The sequence below is a fragment of the Myotis daubentonii genome, chromosome 3 (genome assembly GCF_963259705.1).
Source record: "Myotis daubentonii chromosome 3, mMyoDau2.1, whole genome shotgun sequence".
NCBI classification, from domain to species: domain Eukaryota; kingdom Metazoa; phylum Chordata; class Mammalia; order Chiroptera; family Vespertilionidae; genus Myotis; species Myotis daubentonii.
In genome coordinates, this window is record NC_081842.1 from 1,792,193 (window position 1) to 1,809,476 (window position 17,284).

At 50.5% G+C, this 17,284-nt stretch overlaps 1 protein-coding gene across 2 annotated transcripts; it reads right to left on the reverse strand.

The window, feature by feature from the left end:
* Nucleotides 1-10,189: 10,189 nt before the first annotated feature.
* On the reverse strand, nucleotides 10,190-16,564 carry DNAJC28 (DnaJ heat shock protein family (Hsp40) member C28). Of its 2 annotated transcripts, none has more exons than XM_059686354.1 (2): nucleotides 16,457-16,564; nucleotides 10,190-13,054 (listed from the first exon to the last, which is right to left on the reverse strand). In XM_059686354.1, the coding sequence occupies exon 2, from the start codon at nucleotides 13,027-13,029 to the stop codon at nucleotides 11,863-11,865; it is 1,167 nt and encodes a 388-aa protein (XP_059542337.1). In that variant the 5' UTR covers nucleotides 13,030-13,054; nucleotides 16,457-16,564; the 3' UTR covers nucleotides 10,190-11,862. The 2 variants fall into 2 exon arrangements, with proteins under 2 accessions (XP_059542337.1, XP_059542336.1); XM_059686353.1 differs by having other exon boundaries at nucleotides 16,256-16,562.
* Nucleotides 16,565-17,284: the final 720 nt, after the last annotated feature.

The following is a 17,284-nucleotide window of genomic DNA, read 5'->3' on the forward strand; positions in this document are numbered from 1 at the left end:
CCAGCATGAGCCCTGACCAGGGTCTGGGCATGGGAGGAGCCTGCAACCGAGGTACATGCCCTTGACCGGAATCAAACCTGGACCCTTCGGTGCGCAGGTCGACACTCTATCCACTGAGCCACACCAGCCAGGGCTAATATTTTTAAAAAACATATTCAGACAGGCAAAGCCTCCAAAAATGTTCCTCTTCTTGTCAAGAGGGGAGTTTGAACGCCAGCAGATCAATAAAGACAGGAAAGGCACGTCACGGGAGAGCTGAGCAGAGCAGCTGTGCCCCAGCCGAGGAGGGTGAGGGGCCAGAGGAAGCGTGTAACCTTGGACACACCTGTCCCAGCTGCTACAGCAGTGTTCTCGCCTGAGGACCGACTGCCCCGAACTGGCCCAGATTCCCATCTCCTCAGCTGCGCTGGCCTGGCCCTGATCACGTGCTAATGCAGCTCCCTCTCCTTCCACCCAGCCACTTGCCTCAGCAGGGGACCCTCACTTCCTGCACAGAAGGGTTCGGCCTTGACCTACCCTGGTAACTGCAGGCAGGCGGGGAGCCGGGGAGCGAGAGGCAGCTTACAGAGCAGCCCACCCCCTGGGGCCCTGTCCTTGCAGTGCTTGGGCCACAGGGGAGGCCCAGATGCCCTGAGAGGTGAATCCCACTTCCTGGGACTCCCTCGCTGCCACTGTAAATGGAAAGGTCCTTCCCTGTCCACAGGCAGGGAAGCCCAAGCCACTCTGCTCTGCTCATTCTCTGGAATAGGGACAGCACCTCCTTTCCTTACAGTCAGGTTTGTGCCTACGATTATGAGGCAGAGTTTTAACCTCACACTGAGAAAGCTCTAGCATTTTCTATTGAGCCTATTTGGATCTCATTTGCCCTCTGGGGGAAAGAATTTTGTTATCACAGTTTATTTAATGAAAAATCCACGGTTAATAAAGGCACAGTCTATAGCCCTGTAAGGTTTAAATTTAACGCAGAAATTAATACAGTGCTATGATTTTATAGCCTGGTAAAAAATATTCACCCCAGAGGTCTAATTTTGTTGCTCTTTGGAACATTAACCAATTATATGTAACTCAGCAATTTTATTGAGACATTTCTTTCCCTATGTACTACATAAATACCTAATCCTTAAATCCCCTTAAAACCAGCTCTTTGTGGCACTCTCAACAACTGAAAAAACTGAAATGTGCTCACTATTTACTTATAAGAGAATTTTATTTTTAACAGCACTCATTCAAAACTAAGCATATTATTCAGGGGGTGTGTGTGTGTTTGTGTGTGTGTGTGCACATGCACATATACACATTTATTTACGTACTAGAGGCCCAGTGCACAAATTCGTGCACCAGTGGGGTCCCTCTACCTGGCCTGCAGAATTGGGCTAAACCTGCTCTCAGACATCCCCTGAGGGGTCCCAGATTGCGAGAGGGCACAGACCAGGCCGAGGGACCCCATCAGTGCACTATTAGGGCTGGGGAGGGATGCGGGAGGTTGGCCAGCCAGGGAGGGACCAAAGGAGGGCTCTAGAGCATGTCCGGCCTGTCTTGCTCAGTCCTGATCGTCTGGACCCCAGCAGCAAGCTAACCTACCAGAGTGTCTGCCCCCTTGTGGTCAGTGCACATCATAGTAACTGGTTGACTGTCTGACCTCTGGTGGTCAGTGCACGTCATAGCGAGCGGTTGAGTGGCCTTAGCATATCATTAGCATATCACACTTTGATTGGTCGAATGGCTGACTAGACAACCACTTAGCATATTAAGGCTTTTATTATATAGAATGCGTATATACAGGGTGTCTCAAAAAAATGTAAACACACTTTGGATAATTATAAAGGCAGTGCTTATTAAAATACATTTCATTTTCCTTTTAAATATGTTTTTATTGACTTTTTATTTAAAAAAAAAATATATATATATATATATATATATATATATATATTTTACTTCAGAGAGGAAAGGAGAGGGAAAGAGAGAAACATCAATGATGAAAGAGAATCATTGATCAGCTACCTCCTGCGCACCCCCTACTTGGGATCGAGCCTGCAACCCAGGCATGTGCCAGGACTAGAATCAAGCCATGACCTCCTGGTCTGCTGGAGGCTACGAGCAGTAGTTGGCATAACAAATGCGAGACGTTTGTCAGAAGGCTCATGGACATCTTCAGCAGGGCTGAAGATTTGCATATTATTACCTGCTGCCAAACAGCTGAGGGCAGTTCCCCTAACCCAATGGTCGGCAAACTGCGGCCCCTTGAGTGTGGCTCTTCCACAAAATACCACGTGAGGGTACACACGTACATCACGATTGAAATTTCGTGGCCATACTCAAGGGGCCAAAGAGCCGCATGTGGCTCGCGAGCCGCAGTTTGCCCTAACCTGATAATCCTTTATTGTTTACCAAACCTTACCTTTGATGTGTATATCTGCTTTGCTAAAGGGCAAAATCCTACATAATAAAAGGGTAATATGCAAATTGACCCTAACAGCAGAACAACTGGGAATCACTGGTCACTATGACACACACTGACGACCAGGGGGCAGATGCTCAATGAAGGAGCTGCCCCCTGGTGGTCAGTGCGCTCCCACAGGGGGAGCTCTGCTCAGCCACAAGCCAGGCTGATGGCTGCCAGTACAGCAGTGGTGGTGGGAGCCTCTCCTGCCTCCTCAGCAGCGCTAAGGATGTCCGACTGCAGCTAGGCCTGCTCCCCGCTGGCAAGTGGACATCCCCTAAGGGCTCCTGGGCTGCCAGAGGGATGTTTGACTGCCAGCTTAGGCTCAAAACCCCGTGGAGCAGGCCTAAGCCAGCAAGGTAGTCATTCCCCGAGGTGTCCCAGACTGCGAGAGGGTACAGGCCGGGCTGAGAGAGCCTCCCAAGTGCACAAATTTTTGTGCACCGGGCCTCTAGTGTGTTAATAAAAAGCTGTTGGTCTGGAGATTCGGGCAGCTTAGTCACTAGAGCTAAGTTTCCACCTGGCTTCCCCCAATGCCTTTGAAATTTATATTTCTTGTCTAGTCCTCTTCATTTATGTGCAGCCCTTCTCCAGATTCCTGAACCCGTGCTGCAAAGACTGCAGCAATGGATGACACTCAACCACTGAGCCATGCCAGGTGGGCTGTTTTTATTGATTTTTTTAAAGAAAGAGGAAGGAAGAGGGGTAGAGAGAGAGAAACATCAATGAGAGAGAGAAACATCAATGAGAGAGAAACATTAATCAGCTGCCTCCTGCACACCCCCTACCAGGGATGGAGCCCACAACCTGAGCATGTGCCCTGAATGGGAATAGAACCAGAGACTTCTTGGTTCATGGGTCTATACCCAACCACTGAGCCACACCAACTGGGCACATTTCATTTTCAAAATGTAATAGAATCAGCTGTTAAAGTGTGTATACATTTTTGGGAACATCCTGTATGTATGTATATGTGTACATCCTATATAATAAAAGGCTAATATGCAAATTGTCCCCACAAGTGGGAGTTTGACCGACAGAGAGTTAGACAGGTGCTGACCACCAGGGGGCGGTGAGGAACATGGGGGCATCAGCAACGTGGCGCTGGCAGTGGGCGGCAGTGCAGGTGTTGCCGGCCCTGATGGGCCCTGACAAGAGCAGGACCCATGGCAGGTGGTGGAGCAGGTGAGTGAGTGGGCAGCACCAGGCCAAGGCAGGTGCGAAGGGAAGCCCCGGCTGGCGTTGAATAAAATTTATTTTTTTTAATCCTCACTGGGGATATGTTTTCATTGATTTGAGAGAGAGAGAAAGAGAAACATCAGTGTGAGAGAGAAACATCAACTGATTGTCCTCATACATACCCTGACTGGGGATGGAACCTGAAACCTTGGTATATGCCAACTGGGAATTGAACCTGCGACCTTTTGGTACATGGGACAACGCTCAACCAATTGAGCCACATCAGCCAGGGCATGTAAAGCTTATTTTAAAAAGCAAGAGAGCCCTAGCCAGTTTGGCTCAGTGGATAGAGCATGGGCCTGCTGACTGAAGGGTCCCAGGTTCAATTCCTGTCAAGGGCACATGCCCAGGTTGTGGGCTTGATCCCAAGTGGGGGGCGTGCAGGAGGCAGCCGATTGGTGATACTCTCTCATCACTGATGTTTCTCTCTCTCTCTCTTCTTCTCCATTTCTCTCTCAATCAATACAAATATATTAAATAAATAAATAAGTGGAACAACAAACTGACATCTGTCTCTTCCTCCTTTCCTCTCTAAAAGCAACCAATAAAAAATTTTTTTTAAAGAGAACAAGAAGTCCTTACTGTCGGACATTCAAGGGGATTACCACCAGACGTTATTAAACAAAATATGTCAATTCACATTTTCTCTCCCTAAAGGCCTTCTCTATTTATTCTTGCCAAGCCAATCAAGAGTGAATATAACCTGAAAGTCAAGCCACTAAGTGGCAACAAAGTTAATAAGTTCCCCATTATTTAACCTGGTTCTCAAAATTTTCTTGATCCAACTTCTCAATATAAAAGGACACACAGCTTCTAAGAGATGCATTCATATCAAACAGAATTAGCTCCTGCCTTTGCAATAAAAAATCCGTTTTAAAAAGATGGAAAAGAACATTAATTTATACTGATCTGGCCGAAACCGGTTTGGCTCAGTGGATGGAGCGTCGGCCTGCGGACTGAGGGGTCCCAGGTTCGATTCCGGTCAGGGGCATGTGCCTGGGTTGCGGGCACATCTCCGGTGGGAGATGTGCAGGAGGCGGCTGATCGATGTTTCTCTCTCATCGATGTTTCTAGCTCTCTCTCTCTCTCCCTTCCTCTCTGTAAAAAAATCAATAAAATATATTTAAAAAAAAATTTATACTGATCTGTTTAAATTAGCTACTTGAAACTTATCCTACAATGCCAAAAGGATTTTTACGCAGCAAGGCTTTTAATGGCTAATACCCAGAAACAACCAAAATGTCCATCAATAAGGGAATGATAAATATATTAGAATACCTCCAAAAAATGGCATTTTAAAAATGAGGTAGGTTCACAGAACTGGTTCAGGAATGTGTCTTTATATTAAGCCACGTGCCCAATAGTATTATGGTCTGATCCCCTCCTAGTGAGTGGAATTCAGGCTGTAATGGATGCAAAGTGAAGAAATAAGGAATTCTACCTTTATACTTTATATACCTTTATGCTGTATGGATTTTTTACTTGATATTCTTCTGTGGAATTAAAAGAAATTTACAACCAGAATATGTGGCTGTAATCAATTAAAGGAGCAAATAAGGATAAGCTGATAAGAAATGCTGTGGCTTGGACCCAGAAGTGAATTCAGGGAAGGCCAGCCAGCCAGGCTGCGGAAATCCGAGGGCAGAGGCTGGGTGGGGAGGGCGTGTCTCCCGAAGAGGAAGACCCCTCGGCCTGCGCCCCAACACCTGCTTTTCCAGCCGCACGACACTCAAAGTCAAGTCTGCTTTTCACTTTAAGACGGGAGCGCCACTAGGCTGCACTCCTGAAATAATGCAAACAACGTGGAATGTAAGCGGATTGAAGAATTTAACAATGTTTACAAAGAAGGAAGTCTTGCAACTCCATTGCCGGTAAGAATGTTTAACGTTTGTTCTACGTCTAAAGCTACGCGGTTGAAAGAAGGGGAGACACGGAGCGGCTGCGATGGTGGGAAAGAAGCGCCGGCCGGGGAGTAAGGGCCGGGGGAGGTGGCTGTTAAGAAGAGGGACTGACTCGGCAAAAAAGACTTTTTTTAAAAAATCATAATTAAATAAAAAAAAGATGGATTGAGGCCAGGTAGGCAAGGCTGACAGTGGACATTCATGCCTTGGAGAAGCGTAGACGCTGTGACATCCATTCCATGGGAGCCCCCCACCCCCGCGCACACACGCGCGCGCACGCACGCACACGCACACGCACACGCACACGCACACGCACACGCACACGCACACGCCCGGCTCACACCCGCCAGGCGTTACCTTTCAGGCTCATCACCTCGGCAGCCAGGTGTTGGCCGTAAACCCCGCGCCTCCCGCACACGCGCACTCACTGCCGGCATCTCGGCGGCTCCGCACCGGGCATCCCCGCCGCGCGGGCCCCTCTCCGGGGAAGGCCGACCCTGCCCTGCCGGGCGCCGCACCGACGTCGGAGGAGCGCCCCCGGCACAGACCCGGGCCCGGCACCGGCTCGGAGGGGCCGGAGGGGCCACGGAGCCCCGAGCCGCCCCGCGCGGGCCGTGCCCCGTCCTCCCGCCCGGGGAAGCCGGCGGGCTCGCCGCGCAAACCTCCCCAGACCCCCCGACCGAAGCCGCCATCCGACGGCGCGGCCACGCGGAGGTGCGACCCGCCCGGCCGAGCGCGGGTCAGGGCCCGAGGGGACGCGGCTGGGCCGGAGGGGGCGGCGGAGGCCCCCGCCCCGCAGGCCCGCTCCGCCGGGCACCGCCGCCCTCCGCAGGCCCGGCCCGGCGGCCTGGGCGCCTCCCCGCGCGCGGAGACCCGCCGCCCGCACTCACCCGAGTCCCGCCGCCCACGCCGACCCTGGGGGCGCGCCGAGGGGGCCTGCGCCGCGGCCGGGCCGGCGGGCTCCGCTCCACTTCAGCCCCGGGGCCGCGGGCGGAGGGCGGCGCGAGGTGAGAGCGCCGAGGGGCGGGGCGCGGCGCCGTGCGCACCGCATTGGCCAATCGGCGCGCAGCAAGTGGCGTGCCGGGGGCGGGGCGGGGCTCGAGGGGGCGGGGCTACGGCGTCGCCCTGGCCGGACTCGCTCGGTGCGACTGGCGGCCGCACAGACCTGGCCCCACCGTGACCCGGCTGCCCCCGCCGCGTTTCCGCTCGTGCAGCGCCGGCTCCAAGTCAGCGTCGGTGAGGTCGCCGCCGTCCCTGCGCCCGAAGGGCCCCCGTTTGCCGTTGCCCGCAGCCCAGAGCCACTGGCCGCGACCTGCCCAGAGCAGGGCGCTGCGCCCGGAGCGGCCTCGGGAACTGAGGCTGCACGCACGCCCTGTCCAGCCCCGCCGCTCGGACAGGGAGCCCGGGGAAGGGGAGCTGCTGGTCCCGACCTCTAACTAGTGCTGTGACCCGCATTGTCCCGCAGTACACCTGCCCGACGCCTTTCCCGGCCACCCGCCCGGACGACGGCTGTCTTACGGTCAGCGCCCTCCCCACTGTCTCCTTTAAAGACACTTGCGTTTCCAGCATGACCTCCACAGCCTCCCAAAGCGCCTTCTGCATCTCCTCAGGCTGTGGAACACCGCTTAGTTCAGCGGTTCTCAACCTTCCTGACGCCGCGACCCTTTAACACAGTTCCTCTCGTTGTGGTGACCCCCAATTTCATTGTTACAAATTGAACATCATTAAAGCATAATGATTAATCACAAAAACAATATGTAATGATATATGTGTTTTCCGATGGTCTTAGGCGACCCACAGGTTGAGAACCGCTGACTTAGTAGTTTGAGGAAGACGCCTGGTGTGAATCCCGGCACTATCAGTGGGACTCTAAGAGTTTGCACCTGAGGGATGATGAAATAAAAGGTTTTGTATCCCAAAGTGCCACCCCTCTACTCCCGTCGCTGCTGTAGACCTTAGCATGCATGCACGAGGAACAACCCCTACTTTTGTTATGCTTCCACTCCATTCTCATTTTCATGGAGACTGTTATGTAGTCAAATAATACATTTATAGTTACATCATCTCTCATCTTGATACATGTGCTAGGTAGGATCTAGGTGCCCAATAAATATTCACTTAATAAATTACTTTTGAAATATGTGCAACCTTAAAAAATTAAATTGCTGACCTGTAAAGGTTGGCTTTTTAAAAATAAGTTTTAAAATCTTGCTTCGGGCTCAGCCAGCATGGCTCCGTGGATGAGTGTCAGTCAACCTATAAACCAGGAGGTCACGGTTCAGTTCCAGGTCAGTGCACAGGCCTGGGTTGCGGGCTCCATCTCCAGAGTCGGGGCGTGCAGGAGGCAGCCAATCAATGAATGATTCTCTCTCATCATTGATGTTTCTATCTCTCCTTCTCCCTTCCTCTCTGAAATCAATTACATATATATATTTTAAAGACCTATATGGAGACAAATTCTTCAGTGGATAACAAGGTGCAGGTGGGCCAGCAAAAGATGCAGTCATGAAGTAGTTAGTACCGGAAGCCATAGAGCAGTTCGGTAGAGGGCCTTTGGGGACCATATAACGGAAGCACAATAGGTGACCCCAAAATTAAGCAATCATCCCCACATGCAATGTTTACGCTGTAGATTGTCATTACACTTGAAGAGTAGCACATATGAAATATGTTTAAAACAATGTTTATTGATGAAGTTGAGACCCGTGTGTCCATTACATTATTTATTGCTATATAGCAAATCATCCCCAAATTTAGCAACTTAATACAGCAACCATTTATTCATTATTTTGCAGTTTCGTTTTTCTTTTTTATTTCAAAGAGGAAGGGAGAAGAAGAGATAAAAACACTGATGAGAGAAACATTGATTGGCTGCCTCCTGCGCACCTGCTGGGGATCGAGCCCGAAACCTGCGCTTGTGCCCTGACCGGGAACTGTGACCTCCTGGTTCATAGGTCGACACTCAGCCACTGAGCCACACCAGCCGGGCTGCACAGTTTCTAAGGTCCGGAGTCTGGGAGCCGCTTAGCTGAGTGATTCCGATGCAGGGTCATCATGAGTCTGTGGTTAAACTGGCGGCTGGGGCTGCAGGCACCTGGAGGCTCCGCTCCCCCTGCGGCTCACCCCCGGGCTGTGGGCTGCAGGCCTCAGTGCTGGGCACATGCCTGTCCACACGGCTGCCTCAGACATGGCAGCTCCTCCACCCAAGGTGAGTGATTGGGCGGGGGGGGGGGCAGGGAGGAGAGAGAGAGAGAGAGAGAGAGAGAAGGAAGCTTCAAGCCTCAGAGAAACATGCCCTCACTTTGGCCCTATTCTACTGGTCACACAGACCAACTCTCAGACGTTGTGAGAGGGCGCCACACAGAAGGCGAATATCAAAAAGGGGGGGGTTGGAGGTCACCTTGGGTGCTGGCTACGACACCAGCAGCTTAGTAATGTTTGGTTCGAAATGAAAGCGGCTCTCCAGGCTCCTCTGGTGCCTGTTGCACCCCACATCCCAGTGCAAACGGCAGGCGCGCGTGCTGGTCCAGAGCCAGGAGCCGGGGGCCGCAGTCATGCTTTCTAAGATGGGGTACAATTCCTGGTAAAATTCCCAAGAAAACGAAGGCAATTCTCATAGCCCTTGCCTTTGTGTGGGGGAGGGGGATTCGTGTATATAAATTATGCAAAAAGCCTGCAGTGTTTATATACACGTAAATGTAATTCTGTTCTAGGCTGAGCTGGCTATACACGCACTTTTCACCCACACGCGTGTCTGGTGGGATGTTCGATGTTGGGCAGGACATGGAGAAAGCCCTCCTTTTGGTCGACTGCCTGGTGCATTGTGAGCCCCCTGCCTCCCTGGCCCCACCTCCTAAGTGCCTGTGGTCAGGGGTGATTTCAAAATATTTAGCACCAATCAGAATAGAGACCAGCCAGCACCGCGTCCTGGTGGGATGGGTTAAACAGAACTCTAATCATATGTTAGCTGAGGATTTCCCCTCGCCCCCCCCCGCAATTTCCCAGAAGTCCTCTAGAGGGCAGTACGCCTCCGCTGACAACCTCAAGACCCCACCCAGCACCCCGCCTCTCCCGTTCTCCTCTAAGGGTTACAGCAACCGGGCAGGTTGGACCTGATTGCACTCGTTTGCCAGATGAGGAAAGGGGCGCTCAGGAAGGTCCACAGAACCAGTGGACGGTGAACGGCGAAACCCGGATCTAAACGCAAGTCTCCCTGGCTCCACGCCTTTCGCTTCCCCTGCATCACACTGCCTGGAGCTCACTGGGTCAGGGTCAGGGTTTCTGAGAGGGAGAGGGAGAGAGATGGAAACATCAATGAGAGAGAAACAGTGATTGGCTGCCTCCTGCACACGGATCTAGCCATAACCTGGGCATGTGTCCTGACCGGGAATCGAACCTGTGACCTCCTAGTTCATAGGTTGATGCTCAACCACTGAGCCACGTCAGCCGGGCCAGAATTAACAAGAATAATCTATGTCACAGTCAGTTTTTATATCGTCCATCTAAAAGATTTTTTTAAAAAAAGCATTTAGGTGGTCAGCCAAAAATACGGTTATTATTTTTAAAATCTTTATTGTTGAAAGTGCTTCATATGTCCCCCTTCCCCCCCCCCCCCATTGACCCCTTCTAGTCCGCCCCGCCGTAGTGGTTATTGTTTTAGCCGTTTATGTAACTGTGGAGCATTGACTAATCATTAAAATTAACTTTATTAACATTTACAAACATAAAGTGTGCTGTGCTGAAATTAAGGATTTACCAGAGTTTTTTGATCATTTCACCTTCCCATTATCCAATATTGAAAATGGTTTCCTTGCTATATGTTCCTTCAGTGCAATTGGGTGTCACACATTGAATTCCCTTTTTCGCAAGACTAACAGAATCATCGCCTTTTAAATGTTCTGGAAATTTTATAAAGCTGTATGTTGTACTGTCCACCATTTTGTTTAGAGTAATGCTATCATTCTAGAAGCCAAACAACTCATCAATAAAACAATCACCTCCTATAGCAATCAATGCCCCATCTCTAAGCAAAAAGGTCTGAAGTTTCCTTTTGAAGACGTAGTTTTGTTTTAACGATCACGTTTTACGGAACAGCTGTTGTTCACACAGGAGACGGCCCGCGCCACGCTCTGCACCGCATCCAGAACGCAGCGCTGCGGGGTTGGCGAGGACATGACCTGCTCCTTGTGACCACGCCCCAGACCCCTCGGGTTGCCCAATTCTGTGGCCAGAGCACTTACACCTCAGAAAGTCAGATTTTCTTAAAGTGGACGGGACACAACCATCTCACGAAGGTCAAACTCCGTGTCATTTGCCAAAGGTACATTCAGGCATATTGTCTTTGTTCACTGAAGGGTTCCTAAGACAGGAAATGCGAGCCCTAAGGCAGGAAATGGAGGTTTTCACGTGGCTGACAAAGGCTCTGGGGAGTCCCATACGTGACAGAGACAGACCTCAGGGACGTTTATGTAAACCGATCATTTCAATCTCTGAGGAGAGATGAAGCCAGAAGTGAAATCTTAGGTTTCCATTGAGCCCAAGGGTTTTCCACTCCTGGAGACCAGAACATGCACTGAAAGCTCTGACAGTGGACCCAGGGGTCTGTTTCTAGAATAGCGAAGTCATCAGCGTGGCCGGGCCATTTCTGCAGCCAATGGATCGTGAAGTTAGTCAGGAAAAAGTACAACCCAGATATACTTTTTAAAATTCAGTGCCCACAGAGACCTTTATAAAGAAAAGCAGTGACTCCAGAGGCTGATGTCCTCATCTTAACGTTTCCGCCCACAGAGTGTCCCAAAGTCTTACAACGGTTTTGAGCTTTGATAACCCAGCTGTCTACATGCTTGTTTACGTTTATGACTTTTGATGTTTTTGGTTTGTTGTTGAAGTGCCTGTGTTTGAAGATGGCAAATGGCAACTGGTTTGAAGTGATTAGAGTTTAAATCTGCACCACGACATTTGGAACGCCCTTTCTGATTCCCAGCCCAAGTCCCTGTCCTAACGCATCTCACCTGATGACTGGCGATTATACTTGGCAATGGATTAAATTGTTTTCTTAGAGTGTCTTTTCTTTCCTTCTCACCCAGAGCAAAGCTGGGTGACATTTCTGTGACAGTTTCTCCCAGCTTTCTCCTCACACATCACCGGAGCTGTGGTCAGTTTTGTGAAAAGTACGGCACACAGTTCTCAAACTCCTGTGTGACAGCCATACACCCCAGCCTCTCTGTCTGATGTCAGTACAACTGAAAAGGATTTGGGGCGGGGCCGTGAACGTGGAAATGGTCAGGCTTTAATGAATTTCCACATATTCGTCCAGTTGAAAAACCCTGTCTTGACTCCAGGTGTTTTCTCCCCTTCGCCCTGATCAATTTTGTTTGGGTTTTTCTCTGTGACTTCCATGGATTTGATAAAGGTCTCATATATTTCCTGAGCTCTCGCGATTTCTTTCTGGGCATCAAAATGGACTTTTTGCCTGGTGAGGAGGGGAACAATCAAATTAAAATCGTTCACTCGCTTGTTTAGTTTTCTGATGTCTTCTTGAAACTGCTCACAAACTTGGTTCCACTGTTTCTGTTCAGTGGGCGTCATGGGATTCCCCAGTTTTTTCCTGGACACTACAATGGACTCTCGGAGTTGGTCAATAGTACCCTTTATTTCCTTTTGCATTAGGATCCATTCGGGTTGGTATCCGTTATCTATCAATATTCTGTTCAGGTTGTGAGTCATGGGATCAATATATGAACAGCCGGAAAACTTCTGTAGAGGTTTTCCTTTCCCACTGAGGTTATCAAAGTCTCCCCTTGCCATCGACTCCTGAATGAGATCCTCCACTAACCGCTCGATGGCTTGAGTTATCTTTTGTTCTTTAGTCTGTCTCACGTCTTTGACAGTTAAGCTTTCAGGGAAGTACTGGCTATGCAGCTTCTGCTTTTGATATTCCATCACTTGCTCAGCGGCACGGTCTGCTCTAAATTGCCTGTATTGCTTCTCTCGTTGACTTGGAGTTCCAAAACCAATACCTTCGAAACTTAAGTAATGCCTGTGTTGGGGTGCTTTATATTTGGAGTTTTCTTCCTCATCGTCTGCGTCTTCGACTTTCTTCTGCCGGGCGTTCGTTTGCTGCGTCACGTGGGAAAGCACGTTCCTGTACGCTTCTTCGATCTTTATGAACGTGGCAGAATCCGCTGTAGGAGAGCCACTGTCTGGGTGGTACTGCTTGGCGAGCTTCCGAAAAGATTCCCTGACATCGTCTGCAGAGCATCCTACTTCCAGATTCAGCCGCCTGTAATATTCTCTCATCTTCTCTGGTGACTTATGAGTTGACATCATTCTGTTTCCAACGACTCCAAGAGATGGGAGCATGTTCACTCGATTACGAATCATCGCAGCGTTTATCAGACGAGATCTTAAGAGTTGGGCCATCATCACATGCAAGGTGTTGATTATCATGCCCAGAGTTCTTCCTAGCAACGGTCTATAAAATGACAACAAATAAAGGGGAAGAGAGTTGGGTTATCTGCTAATTTCATATGTGCAGCAACAAGGAAGAAATTACAAGCACGCTATGGGCAGTTCTTCCGAAGGCGGCTGACAGCATTCTTCTAGCTATTTTTCACTAATGTTAGCAGAGAAATGGAAGTCGATGATGTCTAGCGTTAACACATTGTGATATAATCTGGATTCTACTCACTAAGCACAGAATTTTAGAGCAGGCAAGTTCTTAGAGATCAACTAACCCAGTCTCCTATTTTTAAGAGAAAATGTAAGCCCAGATGGTTAAGCAGCATAGCCAAGTCGCATAACCAAGCACAGTATAAGCACAATGGTTAGGGTTAGGGCACACTAACCTATGGACCAGGAGGTCAGGTGGATTCTCATTAGGGCGCATGCCTGGACTGTGGGCTCAGTCCCCAAGGGGCAGCCCGTCATTGATTACCTCATCATTGATGTTTCTCTCTCTCCCTCTCCCTTCCTCTCTAAAAATCAATACAAATATATTTTTTTTAAAATGTTTGTCTTGAGAAACCAAGATGGCGGCATAGGTTAATGCCGGAGATTGCTGCCTCGAACAACCACTTCAAAAAACAACTAAACGATGGAACGGACATCATCCAGAACCACAGGAAGGCTGGCTGAGTGGAGATTCTACAACTAGGAGGAAAGAGAATATCATACCCAGACTCAGAGGAGGCGCAGTGCTGAAGTGAAATACTGAGGTGCGGAGTGCGCGCGGAGCGGGCTGGCGGCGGAGGGCGCGGTTGTTGTTTTCAATCGGGAGGGAGTTTCAGACTCTGAGCTCCAGATCTGGGCGAGTCTCTAGGGACCCAGACTCAAACAGGAGAAGCGGGACTGTCTGGCTTCGGTCGGAACTCGAAGGCAGCTTTCTCTCCGAGGTTTGCAGCGGTTGCTGGGACTCTGTGAGGCAGAGCCCCTAGGGACGGAACTGAGAGCAGCCATAACTGCTTGCTCCGGCCCGCCCTGTAGATCCCCAGGGACCCGCCCCGCCCAAGCCCTGCGCAGAGCCATTTGCCAGATAGCCTCAGGCAAACGCTAGATTAGCACCGCCTTAGAGATCCAGCACAGAAGCTCTCCCACTGCAGACACAGCTGACTCTCATAGCCAGTTAGCCTGGAGGTCAAATCACCCCCGGTATTGCCAACAACAATCAAGGCTTAACTCCAACAAGACTGGGCACAAAGACCACTAGGGGGTGCACCAAGAAAGCATAAAAAATGCGGAGACAAAGAAACAGGACAAAACTGTCAATGGAGGATATTGAGTTCAGAACCACACTTTTAAGGTCTCTTAAGAACTGTCTAGAAGCCGTCGATAAATGTAGTGAGATCCTCAAGAAACCTAATGAGACCCTCGATGTTATGATAAAGAACCAACTAGAAATTAAGCATACACGGACTGAAATAACGAATACTATACAGACTCCCAACAGCAGACCAGAGGAGTGCAAGAATCAAGGCAAAGATTTGAAATGCGAAGAAGCAAAAAACACCCAACCAGAAAAGCAAAATGAAAAAAGAATCCGAAAATACGAAGATAGTGTAAGGAGCCTCTGGGACAGCTTCAAGCGTACCAACATCAGAATTATAGGGGTGCCAGAAGATGAGAGAGACCAAGATATTGAAAACCTATTTGAAGAAATAATGACAGAAAACTTCCCCCACCTGGTGAAAGAAATAGACTTACAGGTCCAGGAAGCGCAGAGAACTCCAAACAAAAGGAATCCAAAGAGGACCACACCAAGACACATCATAATTAAAATGCCAAGAGCAAAAGACAAAGAGAGAATCTTAAAAGCAGCAAGAGAAAGAAACTCAGTTACCTACAAGGGAATACCCATACGACTGTCAGCTGATTTCTCAACAGAAACTTTGCAGGCCAGAAGGGAGTGGCAAGAAATATTCAAAGTGATGAATACCAAGAACCTACATCCAAGAATACTTTATCCAGCAAAGCTATCATTCAGAACTGAAGGTCAGATAAAGAGCTTCACAGATAAGGAAAAGCTAAAGGAGTTCATCACCACCAAACCAGTATTATATGAAATGCTGAAAGGTATCCTTTAAGAAGAGGAAGAAGAAGAAAAAGGTAAAGATACAAATTATGAACAACAAATACGCATCTATCAACAAGTGAATCTAAGAATCAAGTGAATAAATAATCTGATGAACAGAATGAACTGGTGATTATAATAGAATCAGGGACATAGAAAGGGAATGGACTGATTATTCTTGGGGGGGAAAGGGGTGTGGGAGATGCGGGAAGAGACTGGACAAAAATCGTGCACCTATGGATGAGGACAGTGGGTGGGGAGTGAGGGCGGAGGGTGGGGTGGGAACTGGGAGGAGGGGAGTTATGGTGGGAAAAAAGAGGAACAAATGTAATAATCTGAACAATAAAGATTTAATTTAAAAAAAATAAAAATGTTTGTCTTGCCCTAACCGGTTTGGCTCAGTGGATAGAGCGTTGGCCTGCGGACTGAAGGGTCCCGGGTTCCATTCCGGTCAAGGGCATGTACCTTGGTTGCGGGCACATCCCCAGTTGGGGTGCAGGAGGCAGCTGACCGATGTTTCTAACTCTCTATCCCTCTCCCTCTCCCTCTCCCTTCCTCTCTGTAAAAATTCAATAAAATGTATTTCAAGAAAGAAAGAAAACGTTTGTCTGGATCCCGCTGGTCATAAGCTCCATCAGCACCGTTGTTTCCTGGCGTTTGGCTGCCTCATCATGTCAAGGGCAGAGAGAAGACTCACGCGGTGCAGAGGGCGGGCGGGCAGTCTGCAGCGGGGTGACAGCTGGGGGGACAGGTCGCGCACCGGGCCTCCCATCTCCAGGGCTGGCCGGGCCGGAGCTAGCTGCTGCCGGCGGGGAGAGCCGGGGAAAGGGGAGCCCCCCACAGGTGAGCTGCTCCGTAAGCACAGATGGCACGTGGAGGAGAGAGACCGGTGCCCGGGAATGGCAGTGCCAGGGCGGCAGTGGCGTAACTCTAAGAGGCATTTTGGTGTATGAACGCCGAACAGGAGCGCCTGAGAACCCCAGCTTTCGGGACAATTGGGGTCCAGGGCTTTCAGAGAAGCTGGGAGGTGGTGGTGGTGCCAACGGGGGTCGCTGCGGGGGAGCGTCAGTCCCATCGCGGGACACGCCCCGCCGGGCCCCCACTCACCTTCACCGACGCGGGGAAGGGGCTGCGCGGCTCCCGCCCCCACGCCGCGCCTCCGCGCATGCGCGCGCGCCGCCCTTCAGTCCCCGGAGTCTCCGCGCGCGCCGGGGTCCCCTCCGGACCAGACCATATGCCGCTTCACTCTGAGGGGACCTGAGAGGCGGCGGGGGGCAGAGTCGTACCCAATCGGGACAGGTGTCCTACCTTCCCGGGCTCCCAAGCTCTCTCTCAAAACGAATTCTACCCACGAGGACACAGGCAGGACATTTCAGGAGGCCCGGTCCCGCCCCGGGGCGACCTGGCCCACCTCCCCCCCACCTCGAGCGGAAGGTGGTCCGGTCGATTGGGATTGTGGGAGATGTAGTTCGCGGGGAAGTGCGCCTGCGCCTACAGTGCGGGAGGTGGGAGGGAGCTGTGGGTGCAGCGGGAATGTCGTGGAGTGGGGGCGGAGGTGTGTAGGGCTATTGCAGAGTGTGCAGGGCATAGGTTGGGAGCCTTGAAGTCTTTTTTTGGAGGGGGGTGTTGATTTCAGAATGGAAGGGAGGCGGTGGGGGGGTGGGTTGGGGGCGGGGAGGGAGAAACATCAATGATGAGAGAGACTCATTAATGGGCTGCCTCCTGCATTGTCAGAGATCAAGCCGTAACCCAGGGGTACTGGGAAGCGAACCGTAACCTTTCTAGTTCATAGGTCGAGGCTCAACTGCTGAGCCACGGAAGCCGGGCTTGAAGTATTTTTTTTTTAATTTATTGATTTTTAGAAAGTGAGAGAGAAAGAACGGGAGAGAGAAACATTGGTTCGTTGTTCCACTTATTTAATTTATGCACTCACTGATTGCTCCTTGTATGTGCCCTGACCAGGGATCCAATCCACAACTTTGGATATGGGGACAGATGCTCTGACCATCTGAGCTACCCGGCCAGGGCTGGGATCCTTGACCTCAGACACTTGTTTTGGGGAGGGAGAGGGAAGACGAGTCATTTCCCAGAACAGACTGTTCGGGGCCTGCAGACGGGACACCTGCACAGAGACCG

Bases quoted from the DNA above. Each gene is read 5' to 3' on its own strand.
- DNAJC28 (XM_059686354.1), bottom strand. From the start codon at position 13,029: ATGATAATCAACACCTTGCATGTGATGATGGCCCAACTCTTAAGATCT.